Source organism: Melopsittacus undulatus, chromosome 3 (assembly GCF_012275295.1).
Source record: "Melopsittacus undulatus isolate bMelUnd1 chromosome 3, bMelUnd1.mat.Z, whole genome shotgun sequence".
In the NCBI taxonomy this organism is placed as follows: Eukaryota; Metazoa; Chordata; class Aves; order Psittaciformes; family Psittaculidae; genus Melopsittacus; species Melopsittacus undulatus.
The window spans coordinates 72,189,156-72,209,263 of NC_047529.1; the positions used below are offsets into that span (position 1 = coordinate 72,189,156).

The 20,108-nt window shown below is 35.4% G+C and overlaps 1 protein-coding gene across 4 annotated transcripts in view; it reads right to left on the reverse strand.

Annotated features, from left to right (window-relative positions):
• The window catches only part of AHI1 (Abelson helper integration site 1), an 85,911-nt gene that overhangs the window by 63,010 nt on the left and 2,793 nt on the right, over nt 1-20,108 (reverse strand). For all 4 annotated transcript variants that reach the window (XM_031054071.2, XM_031054070.2, XM_013130486.3 and 1 more), the window contains exons 2-10: nt 18,227-18,291; nt 17,199-17,320; nt 9,687-10,291; nt 8,970-9,127; nt 7,764-7,977; nt 6,874-7,066; nt 5,585-5,680; nt 3,942-4,127; nt 1,740-1,892 (exon numbers count right to left, since the gene is read on the reverse strand). In XM_031054071.2, the coding sequence (XP_030909931.2) occupies nt 1,740-1,892; nt 3,942-4,127; nt 5,585-5,680; nt 6,874-7,066; nt 7,764-7,977; nt 8,970-9,127; nt 9,687-10,291; nt 17,199-17,320; nt 18,227-18,236 (1,737 nt within the window). In that variant the 5' untranslated portion in view covers nt 18,237-18,291. The remainder of the gene's footprint in view (nt 1-1,739; nt 1,893-3,941; nt 4,128-5,584; nt 5,681-6,873; nt 7,067-7,763; nt 7,978-8,969; nt 9,128-9,686; nt 10,292-17,198; nt 17,321-18,226; nt 18,292-20,108) is intronic.

Below are 20,108 nucleotides of genomic sequence, written 5' to 3' on the forward strand. Positions count from 1 at the left end.
ATTACTTGGGCCACATCTAGTTTGTATATTTCTGCCCCATTAATACAGACAACTAGCAAGTTTTAAAAACCCTCAAAAAATCTAAAACTGAATAATTTCCTTAATTATAAGAAATTCTTAATGATGACTATCATCAGTAATACAAGTTAGTTTGGATATAAGTCATATTTGTTTAAGCACAACTTTTAGTAACTTAATGACTGCAGTGTGAACTCAGGAGACTAACTTCAGACACTCAAACCTATGGTTTACCAAATCACCTTTAGCAGTCTTAATCTGTATTTCTGTTCCTGATTTTTAAAACGTAACTGGACATGAAACATTTTAATAAAATGCACAGGTGTATAGTCACCCTTCCTCTTTCCCCAAACACTTCCTCTTTTCAAACCATGGGCTTTTTCTCCATAACTCAATTAAAACTTTAAGGGGAATTAAAATACCCTGAGTAGTTATGTGATTATTTAACCTAAACCGGATTTATCTTTATGAACGAAAAATTAGTATGAAGAGATTCATATGCATCTGAAAGTGCATAAATAGGTCTACTTATGAAATAATTGAACATACACTATTCATTTCAGAATAATTATAAACACATTTGTTTAGAAACTAAACAAATTGCCAAATTTCATTTTTATGATCTCAGGCTCTTAGGATTGTATTTCTCTTGGTTTTGATAACACACATTTTCAGAATGGCAACTTTCTGAAACTGACAAACATTACAACTTGTTGGAACAAGTCCAGAGGAGGGCCACGAGGATGATCAGGGGACTGGAGCACCTCCTGTATGAAGATAGATGAGAAAGCTGGGGCTGTTGAGCCTGGAGAAGAGAAGGCTACGTGGAGACCTCATAGCAGCCTTCCAGTATCTGAAGGGGGCCTACAGGGTTGCTGGTAAGGGACTATTCATTAGGGACTGTAGTGATAGGACAAGGGGTAACGGGTTGAAACTTAAACAGCAGAGGTTTAGATTGGATATAAGGAAGAAATTCTTTACTTTGTGGGTGGTGAGGTACTGGAATGGGCTGCCCAGGGAAGCTGTGAATGCTCCATCCCTGGCAGTGTTCAAGACCAGGTTGGATGAAGCCTTGGGTGACATGGTTTAGTGTGAGGTGTCCCTGCCCACGGCAGGGAGGTTGGAACTTGATGATCTTAAGGTCCTTTCCAACCCTAACTATTCTATGATTCTACGATTAACTTAAATACAACTTTTAGGTATCCTGCCATTTTTTATAATAAAATTTCTATTGTAAAAACACACATCTATTCTTTACTATTTTATTATTATTAGCAAGCATTACTGGGAAATAAAGTTAAGTCCACGCATATTTAAGTGCTCTTTTTGAAAGGATCTGTAGAAGGACCACTGTATGGAATCCAAATAAAAAGTCAACCTTCTTTGTTAATAAATCTTTGTACTATTTGAACTTTTAATAGAACCATGAACTCAACCTTCTTAATATGGTTCTTCAGTGAAAGTTCCTTCTTGAATGAATGTTGTAGTGTAAAAATAACTTTAAAGTAAGAGAAAACAACCAAACAACCAACCAAAATCCCAAAACAACCAAACAAGGAAATATATTTCCAATTAAGCTGAAGTTCCCCAGGAGGGAACTGTTTTCCTGTCTTACTTCTACTACCTGAACAGGCCTACTCTTTGAAACTCCAGGAGAATTCTGGAGATGATAGTAGATGTTTAAGTTACCTTCCTTTGAAAAGCAAAGACAACCACTTCACCTGTCCAGGTAATCTTGTCCATTTAAATGGCTCCTTCTTTTCCTCTGGAAAAGATTCACATGATTTTTTAGATCCTTCTCTCTGGTGCTCACACCCTGCTGCACTACTTTGTTCCTGCTGAACAGCGATCGTAGAGCGGAAGGAAGGAGGAACCTTAAGGCAAACAAGACTAAGTATCAGGAAAAAATATTTTTAAATGAACAGTTTAGTATCTGAAAAGGTTAAAACATACTTTTAAATTCAAATGCATTGCATTTTAACATCTGAAAAACAGATTGGAAAAAGCTTGATAACCAAAAACTGCATATCAAAAATTTCAATTAAAATAACCAGCAAGTCAGAAAGCAATCTGAGCTTCCAAAGTTGTGTCAATCTGACGGTATCAAAGGTTTTCCAAAAAATCAGTACTTTTATATTTTTGTTAATTTTCTATGTCAATGAAAATTAGTAATGCTGTGCTACCTGGTGAAGCTATTGCTCTCTTGAAAAAGAGAGCATTTAAGTAGGTAAATAGTTTCAGTAACATTAACCTATCACCTTCAAATCAGAACACTGCCTTGACAACAAAATCTGTTGATACCAAAAGGTATTACCAGCACTGTGTACTGAACAAACTATGTTCAAGTGTTGCAAAGAAAAGAGAACTCATCACATTGGTGATTTTAATTATAGGTAAAGCACCTACACTTTCCAAACTTTTATAAGTACAGTTACTGAACCCTATCTACAAGTTAGATTATATCAAGCTTGAACACAAAGGAAACATTAATGCTGTGAAGCAGCCTAGAAGCCCCATGGCTGAGGGGCACAGAGGTCATTAAGCAGGAGCTGCAGTTCTGATTGGTTTCACTAAGTGTCTCTTCAGAAACACATCTGAAGATGTGTTTCTGAATAACAAGGAAAATTAGTTTTCTTCCAGGCTGAGTTGCCCGATACCGGCTTCAGGGTGAATAACTGCCTAGGTTTTTATGACTAAAAAGGGAGGTTTGACACCCACTATGCAAGTAGAAACCAATTCAGGAGCTTATATCAGCTGTCCACATAGGTATCTACTTTCGTACCAGATGCCTTGCTTTATCTGAGATACATTTTTTCATATCTACTATCCCCTGGAGGAGACATGGGAGATCTGAGACCTTCTGGAGAAGCAGCAGACTAGGCAGGACCTGTAACAGACCTTAAATGGAAGTGAAATCTATGCATACAAAACTGTACTATGCCATGGCTGGTATGCAGAGCTTAATTCCAGCCTTGACAAATCTGGCATTTATCAGAACAAGAATGAAATAACATCAGCAGCAAATTGATCCAAGTCAAGCACAGCTCAGAAAGCCTATGCAAATTCATCACATATCTTGAATTTTACAGAGGACTATAAAGTAGGGACAACTGTTATCCAGTGATAGTACCTAAATGTATCAGGAAAACATTCAGACCATGGAGAAGAAAGAACACTTCCAGAAAGATGAAGCACAGCTACTCAAGCAAAATGCACAGAATTCCTAACAACCTCAGCAGCTGACTGAGCAAGAGATCTGTGGATGTCAGTCCAGTATACAGATTAGAAGTGTCTCAAAACCATGAGAACTAAAACCATATATTAGCTTGGGTTTGGACCACACCTCAGCAGGCTTCCACAGATCACCACTGACTGTATGAACAGTAAGAAGAAAGACTTATGACAACTAAAAAAAATATGGAAAGTTATATAATAGAACAACATTCTACCTGTAGAATGCTAAATGCTGTATTTATCTTGAATGCACATCTCAGCACATATCAATGTAAGCTTGTCTTTAAAGGAGTTTTCATTTAAAAAAAACCTCATTATAGCTTGAGGGTGCAGGCAATCAGAGTTAAGCATGTTACACCTCTTCCGTCTTACAGAATTTACACACCTGCATGAGTTCAATGACTTAAAATAGCATTTCACCAGGAAGAAAGTACCTTGAAAGTTTTCTGTCAACAGCAAAATACAGAAAGTATGCCTATTTTTCAAAGATAGCTATGAAGGACTGAGTTTGGAGTCATGTATCTTAAGATGCAAAGTTATTTATAGCTAGTTATATTAGTTATTTTATGTACTGCATATAAGTACAGCTGTTATATACATGTGTACAAACATACACATGCTCCAGCCAGTCACTAGTTCCTACAGAAAAGTCTGTATATTTGTAGATATATTTATATATCACAACTTACATGATCTGGTAGTTTTATGCCTCTTACAGTTACATATAAAGTTGATGGGTAACGATTTCTAGGACATTTTGCCCACCAGTTGTAAACCTCAACCACATCAGAATGTGATTTGGTCTTTGGAGGGGGGTAATATAATTGCAGACGGAGTTTTCCATCAATGTTCAGAGCTCCATTTGCACCTACAAGCTGGAAGGGCAATTAAAAAGAAGGAAAAAAAGTTGTGTTAATATAAAAGTAATAGGAGTCATTGATTATTTCTAGTATCTTAAACAATTACAGTATAAACTCTTGAAATCCACTTTCCATTACGGAAATATACTACCCCTAAAAGTGGTAATGGAGTAAGCATGTATTAAACGCCCCCAGGATCAAATCGCTAAGATTAAAGCCTAGTTTTGAAGCATGCTTCATATGCACAACAGTAATAACTTGTATGTGGTAAAACCTCTGCAGTACCGTTCGTTTTTTTTTTTAATTACTACTTGCTGAAATGACCCATATCTCAAAGGATTCTCAACCCAAACAGACCCCTTTGAATGCTGCAGCAAAAGGCACTGGTAAAGCTTTGACTTGGAGCAGAAGATAACAGCAAAGCAGTAAACTTTCTAACTTCAAAGGAAATGAAGTTCTCTCTATTGAACTAAAGAACAAGTGTTAACACTAACCACTAACACTGCCATTAACACTGACCACTGTTTATCAGGACATTCCTACTTTGACTGATACACATGAAAGTACAATGCAGAGAGATGCAGAAGGAATGAAGAACAGGACACGATTTGTATTTATGAGTTGAAAATTCATTCTTCCCTTTGTGCAGGAGTAGGTTACACCGCATGTTTGGATGCACAGTTTCCAATAGGTATACATTCAGACACTGGATACCAGACCCCTGATTCCAGCAGTTCATATGGGGCAGAGCTGAGAAGACATTGTATCGAATAATGAAGGGAGGTCTGTCTCCGTTCCCCTAAACTTGCACACCATTGTCTTCTCCTGTATTTCTCATGTTGTGGACTGCTCAATGGATGTGAAGATGAACCATCCACAGGGGCAGATGCAAATTAACAAGCCTCAAACAAACTAAAGCTTGTCAGCTCTCAGAGGCCAAACTAGCATACTCAGGTCTCCCTAAAGGGTAAAAATGTACATGACATGCTGGCTAAATTACCTGTATTTCATTGCCACAGCATTTCAAACTCTTCAACTAAAAACGACAAGGCATCTTATAGTCAGGCCAGGAGTCTTACCAAAGTCTGGCCAACTGAAAATGACAAGAGTAGCTGAGGTACAGAAATCAGTGAATTCTTCATTTTCTTTGCAGAAACAACCTCACAAACACACAGAAAACCCTCAAAGAAAGCCTTCTTCTGGACTTTATGAACTACAAAAAAATTCTTACAAACTACACTTTCTTGGAAAATACATACTCCTTACTGTTAAGCTTATTACTGTGATTTTTTTTTTGTGGTGAAAGAAGAGGGAAAAGAGAGAACAACCAAGCGAGCATTTGTTTTTCCACTTCTGTTGCCTGGAAATACATTAAATCATAAAAATCATTCCCCCACTAAGTATGGTGTCTTTGAGATACTTAAATAAAAATACTTATAAATTTTGTTTCTTCATTTAAATGGTTACAATACCTTTAGAAATGCCCAACAGATTTTTCGGAAACCAGATTCCTGAATTTGTACATCAGAGTTGGCTCTCAATTCATCCATACTTAGTAAATCAAGCATCTGAAAGTATTGGTAGGAATATAAATGCATTTCTAATGACTATACGCTTTAGTAATTAAAAAAACTTGCTAAAATATATGAGATGCGATTCACTAAATTAAACACATTTCAATTTTAAGCAATTACAAAACCAGTACTTCCTCCACCCAAGTTTGCAATTAGAAATAACAGATCCTTATGCATTTACCTGATGACTATTTGTGGCCTGCTTAAAAAAAGGGACACAAGTCTGGTATTAGAAAACTACTGTTGCTTCCCTTCTGTCTCAATAAAAGAGGAAAATTATTAACTTGTAATTTTCATAAACCATACATGGTTCACAAATCATATAGATCATAAATCTAACAGCCAAAACCAGCTGTACGGTAACCTAAGGGATCTTAGTTCTGTAAATTAGGTTTAGGGGTGAAATTTGCAGTTTTAGGTTTATGGTCAGAATCTGTAAACTTAAAGGTCTTTTCCAACCTAAATGATAATATCACAGAACATAAAGAAACATATGCTGATATTGTGTATATAATCTATTTGAAATATAAAAAGTGAGGGATGAAGTAACATTAATTGTATTAAGTTCATTTTCAGCTTAATATTACAGCATCTCTCCTTACAAATACTGAAATACTTACAGCTGAAAAATCACATTGAATATATATCTTATGATTTTTTCTTTAAACCTAACGTTATTTGAGGACAAATTAATAATTACTTTGTGAAGAATGGGAGAGGAGATGTAGAATTCTAAAACGTCTAACAGTTTGCTCATTGGGATAAGGGAAAAGAGGTGTACTCAGCTACCAGTAGGCGGACTCTAACTTTCAGATTCTGGTACCTAAGCTTCTTTTCAAGATTTCAAGAATGTGAAAAAAAGAAGTAATATTCTTTAGACAGTGTGCCATCTCTCCTAATCTGGAACCAGCCTTTCCTAGAAATTTGACAGCTGATTTATTAAGAAAGCTTCGTCCTCCCTACTGCTATCAAAACAGGGTTGTGGGGTTTGGGGTTTTTTTCCCCTGTAAAAAAAGTTTATTAGTATTACAATACTATTTTTTGGTATCTCCACTTAATTCTGCATCTTAAGGCTATGCTATTAATCTACTATATCTGAAATAAAACACCCAAATCAATCAAATATATACTGTTGAAGAAACAAACAGAAAATGTGCATAAATTGGATGCAAAATAGTTAACCTTACCTCAAAAAACAGGATTACTAGAGGACTTTCTTCAGTGTTTTGAATAAAATAACTAAAACGCTCATTAAATATGACTTGCTCCTCCCACTCTGGAACTGTTGATTTAGACTGTCTGAAGTTATATGGTTGTGTCATAATAGGAAGAATATGATCTATTCGTTCTTGTTCATAATAAGATGAAACTTTCCTCTGGCTGTTTGAAAATTTCCAAACAGTTACAATTGTTATAGCGCCTTAACCCCCTCCCCCCATACTTGAACAAAATAGTATTTTCAATTACTGAAAGAAATATAAAAGATACCATTTGTTTGATTATAGAAAAAGAATTTCTCCAAATTTATGCATAATGATCACAGTAGAGTACTACTTAAACACTATTAAAATTTTGTTTTCAGGAAAATTATGCATATTACACTGGAAACACATAACTGAAGGAATTAGAATCACAAAGAACTACAGGATTTTAGAAGGCTTTTTATAAAATAACAGGCAGACACACTATTTATGCCACAGGAGTTTTGCTTACTTATTCTAATCTTGGCTTCTACATATTTCTGAGATTTATAAAATTTTATCTCTGTAAGATATGCAGATGAACTGTGCTGTAAATATGGGGACCTTGATCTCAATATACTAGTGCATAGCATTTAAAAGTGCCAAAATGAAAAATATCACCCCAATTTACTGCAGGTATATCATCACATATACATATACTATATATAAGAAATATATAAATATCTCATAGATATATCTCATAGATGTAGAAACTAATGAATTACCTCACAAGCTTAAAATTCAGTATTATTTTCATTTTAATATTTAATTTTCTAGGGAAAAATCTATGTATTCATAGTAACCATTGATAATAGAAACAGTTTATTAAAAGTCACCTATGATCCTTCTTGACGTACAAGCCACTTCTCTGATCAACAACATGGATTTTTACCATGGGATGAGATATCCGGAGATCAGTTTTAAGTCGATCTGATCGATGGATGTAAACTCCCAACACAAGATCATCACCAAAATCAAATTTAGTCTGAGCTGAAATTTCTGAATTCTTAATTTCCTCATAATTTTCTGCAGCAATTTCTGTATTTTCCCCTAGAAATACGAACAAAGTCAATAGAGGTTAATATGTTCCACTAGTGACAGTTTAAAGGAGTAAACACGCTCTGTATTGTCCCAGCAATCAACAGTAATAACATTCAACTTGTTCTTTATGTAACAGGTTAAAACAAAGTTATCAGAATTGCAGCATTTTAAACATGTATGAACATACACATGAATATGTATTAATTAATATAATCTATTCCTACTAACAAATATTTTTATTTTAAATCAGAGGTCTTCCTCTTGACTGACAGTTTCTTTCTTGCTACAATGACTTAAAATACACACAGTTCAATATCCTGCTCTGCACTACAACCTGTAGTAGGTTTTGTTTTAGGAAAACATAAAAAGAAAGATAAGCCTAATCTGATGCTTTCTCCATGTGCATTTTCCCTGAATTTACTGCTGTTTTCAAAACTTTCACCTTTACAAGTCACAGTGAGACCGCCATACTTAATACTTACCATACTTAATACCAAAAAACCTACTCCTCATCGGCTTCTGTAATCTGCATTTTTAAACCTATTATGTGGCCTCATCAATGTTCAAGGAAATTAAGTATCCAATTTGACTATGTGTTGCATGCAAAAGTACTCCTTATGTCTGAATTGAGCATCAGGTTAAAACAGTGGTGATACAGCATTTATAGCATAAAGTAAATGAAAATGAGAAAATAAAAAACAAATCAGAATATGCATCTAAGTAATACAATGTAAAGATGGTATATATATTTAAACATTACATTATGATTTTAAATTGATGCATCAAATCAACTCCCTTATTAACTAGCCTTAGAATTGGAAGAGCAAAAATAAAAAAGTAACTAAAGAAGCATAGTAACTTCAACAGCTCAAATCACTTCTGTGTTACTATTACTATGAACAAATACTTTTGCAGAAGGACAAAGAGGGAAAAAAAAAGGAAAAGAAAGACTTGGATAAAGCAGCAAAGCAGCACAACATTTTAACATTTTGTTGTCAGACCTTTTCTGGTTTTCTTTTTAACCTTCTTTACTTTAGGTTTCTGTTTTTCTATGTTTTTCTCCAGTTTCTGCCCTTCTGATGTAAATAGTCTTTCCAATGAATGATTTTCATTACCATCTTGTACTGGATGATGCTGTAGCTCAGAAAGGGACATTGCACTGCAATATAATGGATTACTGTCACCGACTGTATTCTAGCATGTATGTGGATACAATTGCTCATTACCATTATTAATATGATAGAAATTTCCTCTTTAATTCTGCAACTCATCTGTGTATCTTGGAAACGCAACACAAGCCCTAATATTAATTTCTTTTCTTTATCATTTCTCCCCTATTCATTTTCCTATAGTTTCCAATATTTGCAGAACCATTCATGTGAACACAGCTAAGCTAATACCCTTCTGCTAGATTAGGGCCATCACTCAGCACTAAAAGACCATGCACAAAATAATCTTTATTTAAGAGTGACTTCTATAGAAAATAAACATATAGTAATGGAGCACATCTTTTTTATAAGTTAAAAAAATCTGAGACTTAAATATTAATCTTGACAGCATTTTGAATGAGTATTTGGCAACATTTTTTCACAACCGAATCATCCAATTAATCACTTAGGCAGAAGCTTTCTGATAAACTACATATTTTCTATCTAAAACCAAAATGCTACAGTTTGTTTAAGATTCACAGGAACATGGTATACAGTTTATCATGGTACCTTGTTTCAGCTTCACTTAAAATTGCTTTTTCTTTCTTTTTCTTCTTTTTGCCTGCTTCATTGTTCAATACAACTTCATGGCTTTGAACAGTAGAGGTAAATTCAGACATCTGCTCTTTAAGTTTTGTTCTTATTTTCTTTTTAATTTCATTTGCCTCATCTTCAGCCACATGCAGCTGGTAGGCTCGGATTAGCTCTTCTTCCTCTTCTAATTCAGTTACATTTCTCGCTTCAGTCAAGAATTTTTTAATCTCCCCATCACCTCCTTGATGAAGTACATCTGTTTGTGATTTACTTTTTTTCTTCTTTGAAAAATCATTAATCTTTTTCTCAAAACTCTCCAATTCAGATTCATGTAAATTTTCCTCCTCATTAAATTGTTCTTGTAACAGTGATTTCTTTTTCTTCTTGTTAGACTTTGGTTGCTTGTTCTCCTCACTACTAACAATATCATTGTTTATTTTCTTTGCAATTGAGGCTTTCTCTCTCAGTTTATTTTTTGTAAATCGTGGACTCTCTTCTTCAGGATTGTATGTGTTGTTTAAAATTGCTTCATCATTCACACTTTCCTTAGCTAAATCAATATTACTTTTAAAGGTATCAAGCTATAAATGAAAAGAACACAGAAAATACTTGTACTACAATTATGTTTTAAGGAGATACACAGTACATAATCTTATTTCTTCAGCAACATTACACATAGTAAAATGAAATCAAAGATCTAATTATTTTATTTAAAATTAACAAGTGACAGATTTAAGGCAACAGAAAATTCACGCTGGAAAAAAAAAAACAACATTTGGCACTTCATCCTAAATTCTATTTCATTATGTTTTTAAATTACTTTTATGTATATACAGTCAAAAAAGAAATCAACAAGTCTACTCCATAAACAGATGCTAATGTTTAGACTATGGAAGACTTGAAGATAACATGCAGCACAAAATCAAGTATTCTAATCCATTTAAAATGCAAGTTAGAGACAGGTTTCAAGCTCAGCTGTTTGTAGTCTCTTTAATTGAAAGTTGCTTGCCCAAGTTAGATAATGAAATTATATTTAAAAGTGCTAAGACTGAGAAACAGATTTCCATTAAGACTTTTTCTAAGTATAAAGTTGAAAGAAAAACATCACATTACTCTTAGCAGAATGACAGAGTTGATCTAAAGACCAGTCTATTAAAAACAGCTAAGATTAATTTCAGCTAATGCATATCTCCATACAATCCTTTCTTTGCCAGGACCATATTTCTCCCTCAATAAACACAGGCATCTTTCCCTTCTAGTTGGGATACTTCTCCCAGTTACAAAACTGTGTTTGCCTCAAACATTACACATATTGCCCCCTTTTTTTAAAATAGGAGATCACCAAAATATATAAGCTTGTAAGAAGGAAAAGCTTACGAGAATGAAGTTGCAATGGCAATTATACTTTGCAGAATGGATCCTGACTTAAAAACACCTGAAGGAATAATATTCCATGACTGAAAGAACACTCAATGTGCAAGTCATCTGCCTCTATGTTCTATGCCCTCAATTATGTGAGACTGCAAACTATCACTGTCTTGCTTTACTCACATCTGAGATTCAAAGAGAGAACATGGACAGCAAGGAAAGTACAAGTACTGAAGAAAGAGAAGGGAGAATAAAGAAAGAAAGTTTGAAGTACATGAGAGAAAAAAAATCAAGGAAGTCTGTTAGTTGTACAGAAAATTGTCAAAAGTGGGGCAAGAAAAATACACCAAGACAAAGTCTAACACAGAAATAAAAGCTCATGTCTGAAACTAGAGACAGCTTAAATATATACTGACTAATGCAACATATTAAAAACACTGTCCCAAAAAAGTTAAAAAGAAAGCATCGAGAATTTCATTCAAGCATGCTTATCTAATACATCAGAAAAAAATCCAAAGCCATTCATCTATCTTTTCACTAGTTATCTTTATTGCTAAAATAGCATCCTAAGTCTAAAAATAGTTTAAATTATCTTGATATCAAATTATGAAGAAAAGTCTTTACACCTTCATCTTTTATCTGCTTAAATAGACCAGTGACATCCTATTTAAAAGTCAGTAATTTAAGAGGGTGTGGAAAAAAATCATATAAATAACTTGAAATACAGAACAGAGTAAGGGGGAGGGGGAAAGCACCAAGCTTTGTATAAACTAAAAAAATAATAAAAAAAATGCTTTGTAATAGATTGTCCACTTCCATTTCTGCATTTCTAGGAATAACTTGAACTGCAGAGAATAAGGGCTAAAGATTAAAACACGCTAGCAATTAAGGCCCAACACTGACCAATTCATAGAATCATAGAATAGTTAGGGTTGGAAAGGACCTAAAGATCATCAAGGTCCAACTCCCCTGCCATGGGCAGGGACACCTCACACTAAACCATACCATCCAAGGCTTCATCCGACCTGGCCTTGAACACTGCCAGGGACTAAAGTCATGCTGATGCTTGCCTTGATAGAATACTAAACCATGAAGCTTAAAAAAGTAGAATACTTTGAGAAATTCTTAACAAAAAGCCCTTGTCTTTGACCTTTTCGAGAGTTTCTAAAATAACTAATATTCGAGAATCCTTTCCTCAAAGATACGTAGGTGTTGCAAAAACTTGGTTAAAATACCCAATAAACTTGTTATTTATTATGCCTACAAACGAAAGTAAATCTCCGCAAATATGTGCCATAAATAGCAGCACACAGTTACTTAACTATAGCTAATTTACTCATAGCAGAAAAATAAAAAAGTAAAGAATACCCTTATAATGAAATTAAACACAATCTCAAGCTAAGGCAAAATCCAAAAATATTAACAGGTAGCACAAAGCTGCTTCAGCAGTTCAAACACAAATTCCTCAGATATACAGCCTGTGTGTATCTTAATTAATAGAATAGATCCATAGAACAGTCAGGGTTGGAAAGAACATTAAGATCATCTAGTTCCAACACCCTTGCCATGGGCAGGGACACTTCACACTAAACCATGTCACCCAAGGCTTTGTCCAACCTGGCCTTGAACAACACCAGGGATGGAGCATTCACAGCTTCCCTGGGCAACCCATTCCAGTGCCTCACCACCCACAAAGTAAAGAATTTCTTCCTTATATCCAATCTAAACTTCCCCTGTTTAAGTTTTAACCCGTTACCCCTTGTCCTATCACTACAGTCCCTAATGAATAGTCCCTCACCAGCATCCTTATAGGACCCCTTCTGATACTGGAAGGCTGCTATGAGGTCTCCATGCAGCCTTCTCTTCTCCAGGCTGAACAGCCCCAACTTTCTCAGCCTGTCTTCATATGGGAGGTGCTCCAGTCCCCTGATCATCCTCGTGGCCCTCCTCTGGACTTGTTCCAACAGTTCCATGTCCTTTTTATGTTGAGGACACCAGAACTGCACACAATACTCCAAGTGAGGTTTCACAAGAGCAGAGTAGAGGAGCAGGATCACTTCCTTCGACCTGCTGGTCATGCTCCTTTTGATGCAGCCCAGGATATGGTTGGCTTTCTGGGCTACAAGCACACACTGCAGCCAGCTCATGTTAAATTTCTAATTGACCAACACCCCCAGGTCCTTCTCCACAGGGCTACTCTGAATCTCTTCTCCACTCAACCTGTAGCTGTGCCTGGGATTGCTCTGACCCAGGTGTAGGATCTTGCACTTGACATGGTTAAACTTCATAAGGTTGGCATCAGCCCACCTCACAAGTGTGTCAAGGTCCCTCTGGATGGCATTCCTTCCCTCCAGTGTATCATCAGAACCACATGGCTTGGTGTCATAGGCAAACTGGCTGAGGGCGCACTCAATGCCACTGTCCATGACACTGACAAAGACGTTGAACAAGACTTGTCCTAATATTGATCCCTGAGGGATACCACTTGTTACTGGTCTCCAGTTGGACATTGAGCCATTGACCACAACTCTTTGCATGCGGCCATCCAGCCCGTTCCTTATCCATTGAGTGGTCCATCTATCAATTTGATGTCTCTCCAATTTAGAGACAAGGATGTTGTAAGGGACAGTGTTGAATGCTTTGCACAAGTCCAGATAGATGACATCAAGAAATTCAGGACACTTTTTCCACATGTAATAGCACGATGTAATTAAACAGAGAGGAAAGATGAGAAAGAGTCACAAAATAATAAAGCAACAGCCAAGAGTTTTATAAAAACCTATCAGATCAGGTCTCAGGCTGCGGCAGGGATACTGATATAGATCCTTTGTCTGAAATGCAGGACTAAGAAAGATCAGCTAAGAGCAAGTGTCCACATATAAACAGACGTGAGCCAAGTTAGCAAAAGCAGTTATGCTAGAAAAGCAGCTCATAGGATAGGCCTGTCTCTGGATTAAGTCCAGAGGGTTGCTGACCTGAGCCTGACCTCCTCAGCTTAAAGAGCAGATCAAATGAGGCCTTTTTCAAAACAGCTCCATGGCACATTACAACACCAGGGCAGAGGAAACACTCTTCCTTGAGAACAGACCTACTTGCACTACTGGCTTGATAGCAGCAAGAGATGGGCACCAGCCAAAACGCACACAGGTGGACTAAGACCATAACAAGGTAATCCCAAATCACCTCTTTGCTATTCAGGTTCAAGGCTTTTTAAGTATGCATGAGTGGAACCTGGAAACACATCAGGTGATTTTGCCCAGGGTAACTGGAAACTCGGATAACCAGACTTAGAGAGGTACCTGAAATTCTTCCCATAGTACAGGCACACCTTGAAAAACAGCAACAGACACTGCCAGCCCACTGAAGGGCTGATGTGTACAAGTTGTAAAAGACCATTTACTTACAACTGAGTTAGTAATCAACACACTTGTTAAGGAAAATTTCAATGTACTAGGGAACCAATTTTCCTACCATTGCTCCTGAAAGGCTACAAAATGTAGACACTCAAAGCTAGAAGAACTTCAATTTACAGACAGGATGGGCTTGGAGGAGTTTCATCAAATTTTAGTGACACTGAGAAAATGTGTAGGTCAAGTATACTATTGGCAGTTTCCCTATTTTAAGTATAAGAAATAATAGGCTAAATCCAGTGGAAATTTTGGCAGTTTTTCAGTGCATATGGCCACTGAAGAACAAAGCAGACCTTTCACTGGCCACAGCTGATGTCCATCTCCATTATAAGCCACTCATTCTTATCTGTTGTGATCAAACTCATCCTGACTTACATCAGCCTTTCCTCTTTCAGTCAGGCTGCTTCCCTTCTCTCTAGGCAATGGGCACACAGAGCACAGCAGGCAACCATGCAGGCAATCTCCTTACCCTCACTTCTGACATTTAAAAAAAACCAGAAAGCTGTTGCAGCTCCAAAACTCAGGTTTCAAGGAAACAGTGGACAGTGAGGCCAAAGGTTTTATTAATTTAAGAAAGGCTAGGTTCAGTAATGATAAAAGAAAGAAGCAGACTGGAATATTTCCAGTGGAAATATGCTCTTAACCATAACCTGTTTATGGTCAAACCTGGGACACCATTTATGGCACATGCGTGACACAAAGCCATCACTGATAAATTTCACATTATTTCAAGATATGTGAAAGTCTATATAATTAAATTACATATGGTGAAGAAAACTGTAAAAAAACCACACAGACTCCTCCACCTATCTCCTCTTCCCCTCCCACATACATTTCTTTCTTACAATGAAACGACTGGTTATTTGCTGAAGCTTTTACAAAAATTTCTACTGGAATGCAACCAGCATAGAAATACCAGCCTGAGCTCTTGAAAAGTTGCCATAATTGAAGGAAATATTTAAAATTACCAGTATAACATTTTAATACACTTTTTCAAGTTCTCAATTTTCAGTGCTTATACTGATAAAAATCTATGTCTTCAGCAAAACCATAAAGCCAGGCTTCCACACTGATCCTTAAAAGCGCTTCTTCATCAGTGTATATACAACTAACTTTTCATTCAGTTCACTGTGATTTTAAGTGTTTCTAAAAAACACTAGCGTTTTACATCAGAGATTTCTGGAATGGAATCCAATTTTAAAAATCAAAGTAAGATTAAAATATTTATGAGTAATATGTAGCTGCAAATGAAGATACAATTATGCACTCAAAAATATTTGTTTCATAGAGATTTAAAAACTCATGTTTCATCAAAAAAACTAAACCTAACAAAGGAAGAATTTAATCTTATATTTACATGTATGCCAGCAAAAAAAAGGAAAAAGATAACTCTCTAAACTTTCTATGCTATGTTTTACACATCATGTTGTTCTTTTTATAGACTATTGACTAAACTCTATATACTTCAAGAAATGCAAAATAAAAAATCTGCACAAATATCAACTTCAAATTGACAATCTAAAGACAAAATTATGTTTCAGCATAACAAAACTAACTTCACTATAGCTAATTACATGCAGTAAATACATGCAACATTCTAATATTATATAAAATACCACTCTTTTGTCTTAAATGAGTATTACAGAATGAAAATTAACTTCCAGCATCTAGTATGGATACAACTGTAAGATAAAAAAAAAAGCAAACCAAAACCAGAAACTATAAAACGTAACAGGAGAAAAAAGAAAAAAAAAACAGAATATTTGTCTTTGAAGACAAGGCTTTCTTTTTTAAATTGTAATCACTGTAAGTCAATAAACAGTGCATATAGGACATATATTAAACATTTATTCTTCGGTTCAGCAAAAAAGCTACGATATGAACCACAACTCAGAGGAATGTCTGAGGGTCTTGAGAAATATGCTACACAGAATAATGTCATCTAACCATAAGGATAGGGTGATAGAATCATTTATAATCTGCAAGTTACAAGCTAAGGCCAAAATCTTTAAAACATGTAAAACATGTAAACACAAGACTACTCAGACACAAAGCTCAGAAATATGCAGAAATATGCTGATTACTGAGGTCAAACTGGAAAAAAAAGTTTCAAATGTTGTTTAATATTGTTTGTAAACTGTTATTCTTATACCAGCAACTTTTAGGAAATTGATTAAAGTTAATGACTATCTCTAATATTATTATAAATTCTCATCAGTTCTGAATTCACAGATGTATTACACAGATGTACTTGTATTACACAGATATAGTGCTCTAAAAATTCAGTATTTTTACAGCCATAATTCTACTAGCCCATCTCTCAAACTCCCACTAAAGTTAATACTGAATTTGAAAATCTTCAAACTTTTCTGAAAACTATGAAGGGAAAAAAATGTACTGGCAGATTTTAAACGAGTGCATGCCTGAATGTGTCACTTTCTTTTTACCTGTATTATAGTCTATATAGACTATTTTATAGTCTATAGCATTATAATGCTATATAAATTTTGGCATACCTCCAAATTACAAGGATGCATTGCTGGTATACAGACAACATATAAAAGACCACTCAAAAACAATGGATATGTGCAGAAATATGCTTTGTAATTTTTTTTAAATGCCTACATCTCTCCTTTCTACAACACATTGTCTTGATCTTTTTCCCATTAAGGAAGGCAACCAATCAAAGCCTGCATGTGTTCAAACTCACCACAATATTCTCTTCAGACTGAAACTTCTTTTTCTTTGATTTCTTTGTGCCTGCTAGGCCAGCATGATGTCTGAAGATCTCCTCAAAGCAGGCTCTGGTTTTTGCCTTTGCCTCACTTTCAACTGCAGAAAGAAATCTAGAGTATGATTTTCTACCTCAATAATCACCATTGCTAAAAAAGTGTGTAATCATGTTTTAAAATTGAAAAGAACAAGAATTATTTTATCAGGGAAAGTTTACCGAGAAGTTTGTGTAGCATTCAGTTAAGAATTTCCACTGACAAAGTAAACCACACACGGATAACTCAGCAACATTGCACAAACACACCAGGCTATTACTTGTTGCTGAAGCTGGCACCATCAACTCTGTTTCCTGAAGAAAAAACATTTTGAAGAGCAAAAACATCAGGATCAACATAAAACGGGCTAGTTTAAGCAGAGGGCAGATTATTGCCTTCGCTGTTTATGAATGATACCACACTGATAACAGATGACCTTGTCTCCAGAATAAGCGGCAGCTCTAGGTTCTTTCTGGATCCCAGAGAAGCACCACCCTGAGACAGATCTGCAACAGGCAGGAGCATGCAGAGATCCAAAATCAGCTGGAGCCAAGTCCCTGTTTTCTGTTAATCATGATACTGCTATTAGCAGCATTTCGACCCTTCAAGCAGCAGTAGGTGTTCTAGCCCCCTGAGGTAATGCTTAATTTGTAGCTACAGAATTAAAAATGCAATCTGGCACATCTCTGAAAGAGACTGTTGAATCCTCAGTTAGGGAACACTTACCATTTGTCATTACAAATTTTTGCAAAAGCCCCCAAATTTAAAGAATAATAAAAATAAATAATTAAAGAACCAAAAACCAAACCAAAACAAAACAACACCACAACTCTTTGGAAATCAGCTATAAACACAGATTCAAATCAGAGCAAATGCAACATTAAAAAACTATAGACAGAAGTAAATTCTGTCATTTGCATCTAGTTCTGACTACAGGATATGTATTAAAAATCAAACACAGTCTTCTTACCTACTGGCATTTTCAATCCTTAGAAGTGGCTCAACACACCAGCTGTTTCCTCAGAATTCACCATTCTATTAAAAGTAATTAACAATTTTAATTACCATAACTGGTCCATAGACTTGAAGGCAACAACTTGAAGGTAGCTGCTAATTAATATCAAGGATGATTACATGGCTTTTATAGAAATATTTATTTCTAAACTATTTGTCTAAGTTACTAGAAATTCTCTGCTATTAAAGCTCAGGGGTCTCTACATCTATTTGATTCTTATTATTTGAGAGTAAATAAAAAGCAACACTGTAGCTGTTCGATTAGCTATATGTTTCTGGGCAATAGTCAAATACGTTAGTACTGTAGGCCTTCAGTCTTCTAAAAACCCCTACAATTTATTTAAATAATGATCCAAGAAGCCATCTATATTGAAGCCTTTCTGACCAGGTTCCTATCCTGACAGCATCGTCAAAAAGTCACTTTGTAGCTAGCTGATAGCTTTCAATGCAAATATTAATATCTACCAGCAAATCTAACTTTATCACAACTCTCTAAATATTTATATTTACATAAAGCATTTGTGTTTTACATAAAGCAGACAAGCAATTACATGAAACTCATTTCTCTAAAGAAAAATGTTAGGCTTTCCTGACTGTGAAGAAAAGCCTGCAAATGTAATCCAAACAAAGCTTGAAGGCACATAAAAATACTAAACAGCTTTATCTTTTCATCAAGAAAATTCAGAATGTTTTACAAAAACCTTTAATACAAAAAGCTGTTTTGTAAACAATGAAACTAATGAAAACTAGCTTTCTATCAATGTGTCACATTCTCTTTAGCCTTCCATGCAATAAACTATCATACCTTTTTCTCTCACAGCCCCCTGAGCAATAGCTTCAAGTTCTTCCTAGGTAACGCCTTCTTATAGATACCATTAACTCACATTCACTGGACACCCAGACTACACTTCCCCTAATAAATTAAGACATACCATTAGATACTGCCAGGCTATATAATTGCATTGTCCTCAGCACCAGTTTGGTCCAAGCAATTCTGGGTACAGTTTAGGCATTTGTATAGATAATTATTAATAAGCAGTTTGCATGCAGCCACTCTGATTTGGGTCTAAAAAGTTTAATAGTATTAAAGTGGGCTCAAGATACCACTTGGCTTCAACACTGAAAATCATTCCTGGGCACATACCTCCTACCAATATAAGAGCAAGCCGAGGATACCCTAAGCATCTGCAATACCATACTCTCAGATGGTATGGTATCTCTTTCGTAGTGTTACTTGCTTCTTCCCTGTCCCCCACAGCCTACATAGTTTCAGTTAATTTCATATTTGTTACTTACAGTAGTTTGGCCTGCTGGCTAGCCAAACCAACCTAAAAAAAAAAAAAAAGGAAAGTCCTAGGGTTGGTTTGGGATTAAAGAAGGGCTGATTAGTCAGTTGCCAGGTGTCATTAGTTTGTTTCATGTATTAAGCAAAGCATTTATGCTAAGTATCCATCAATCTAAGGATGTTTGAAACAAGCAAGGATGACCCAAAGTGACTTCATAGGAAGAAATAAAAATTGGTTTGTTCTATAATATGCTTCATCATGGCACTGACAGGGTAACAGTATTTTCAGTAATTAAAATATCTTTTGATGGGTAAAGCAAAGCTTTACTGTTACAACCAAAACAGTCATAGTTAAAAAGTTCTTAAAAAAATGACAATAGAAAATACTATTGAAAAGTATGGGTTGCAATTTATACTTGGTTATACCAAAAGGCTGTTTTAAAAGAACGGGTTATCCAATGTTTCTTTTCAAGTAGTCATTTCACAATTGGTTGGAAAATACTTTTAATATGAAAGAGCAGAAAACTAAATATAGTTATAAAAAAACAGCAGA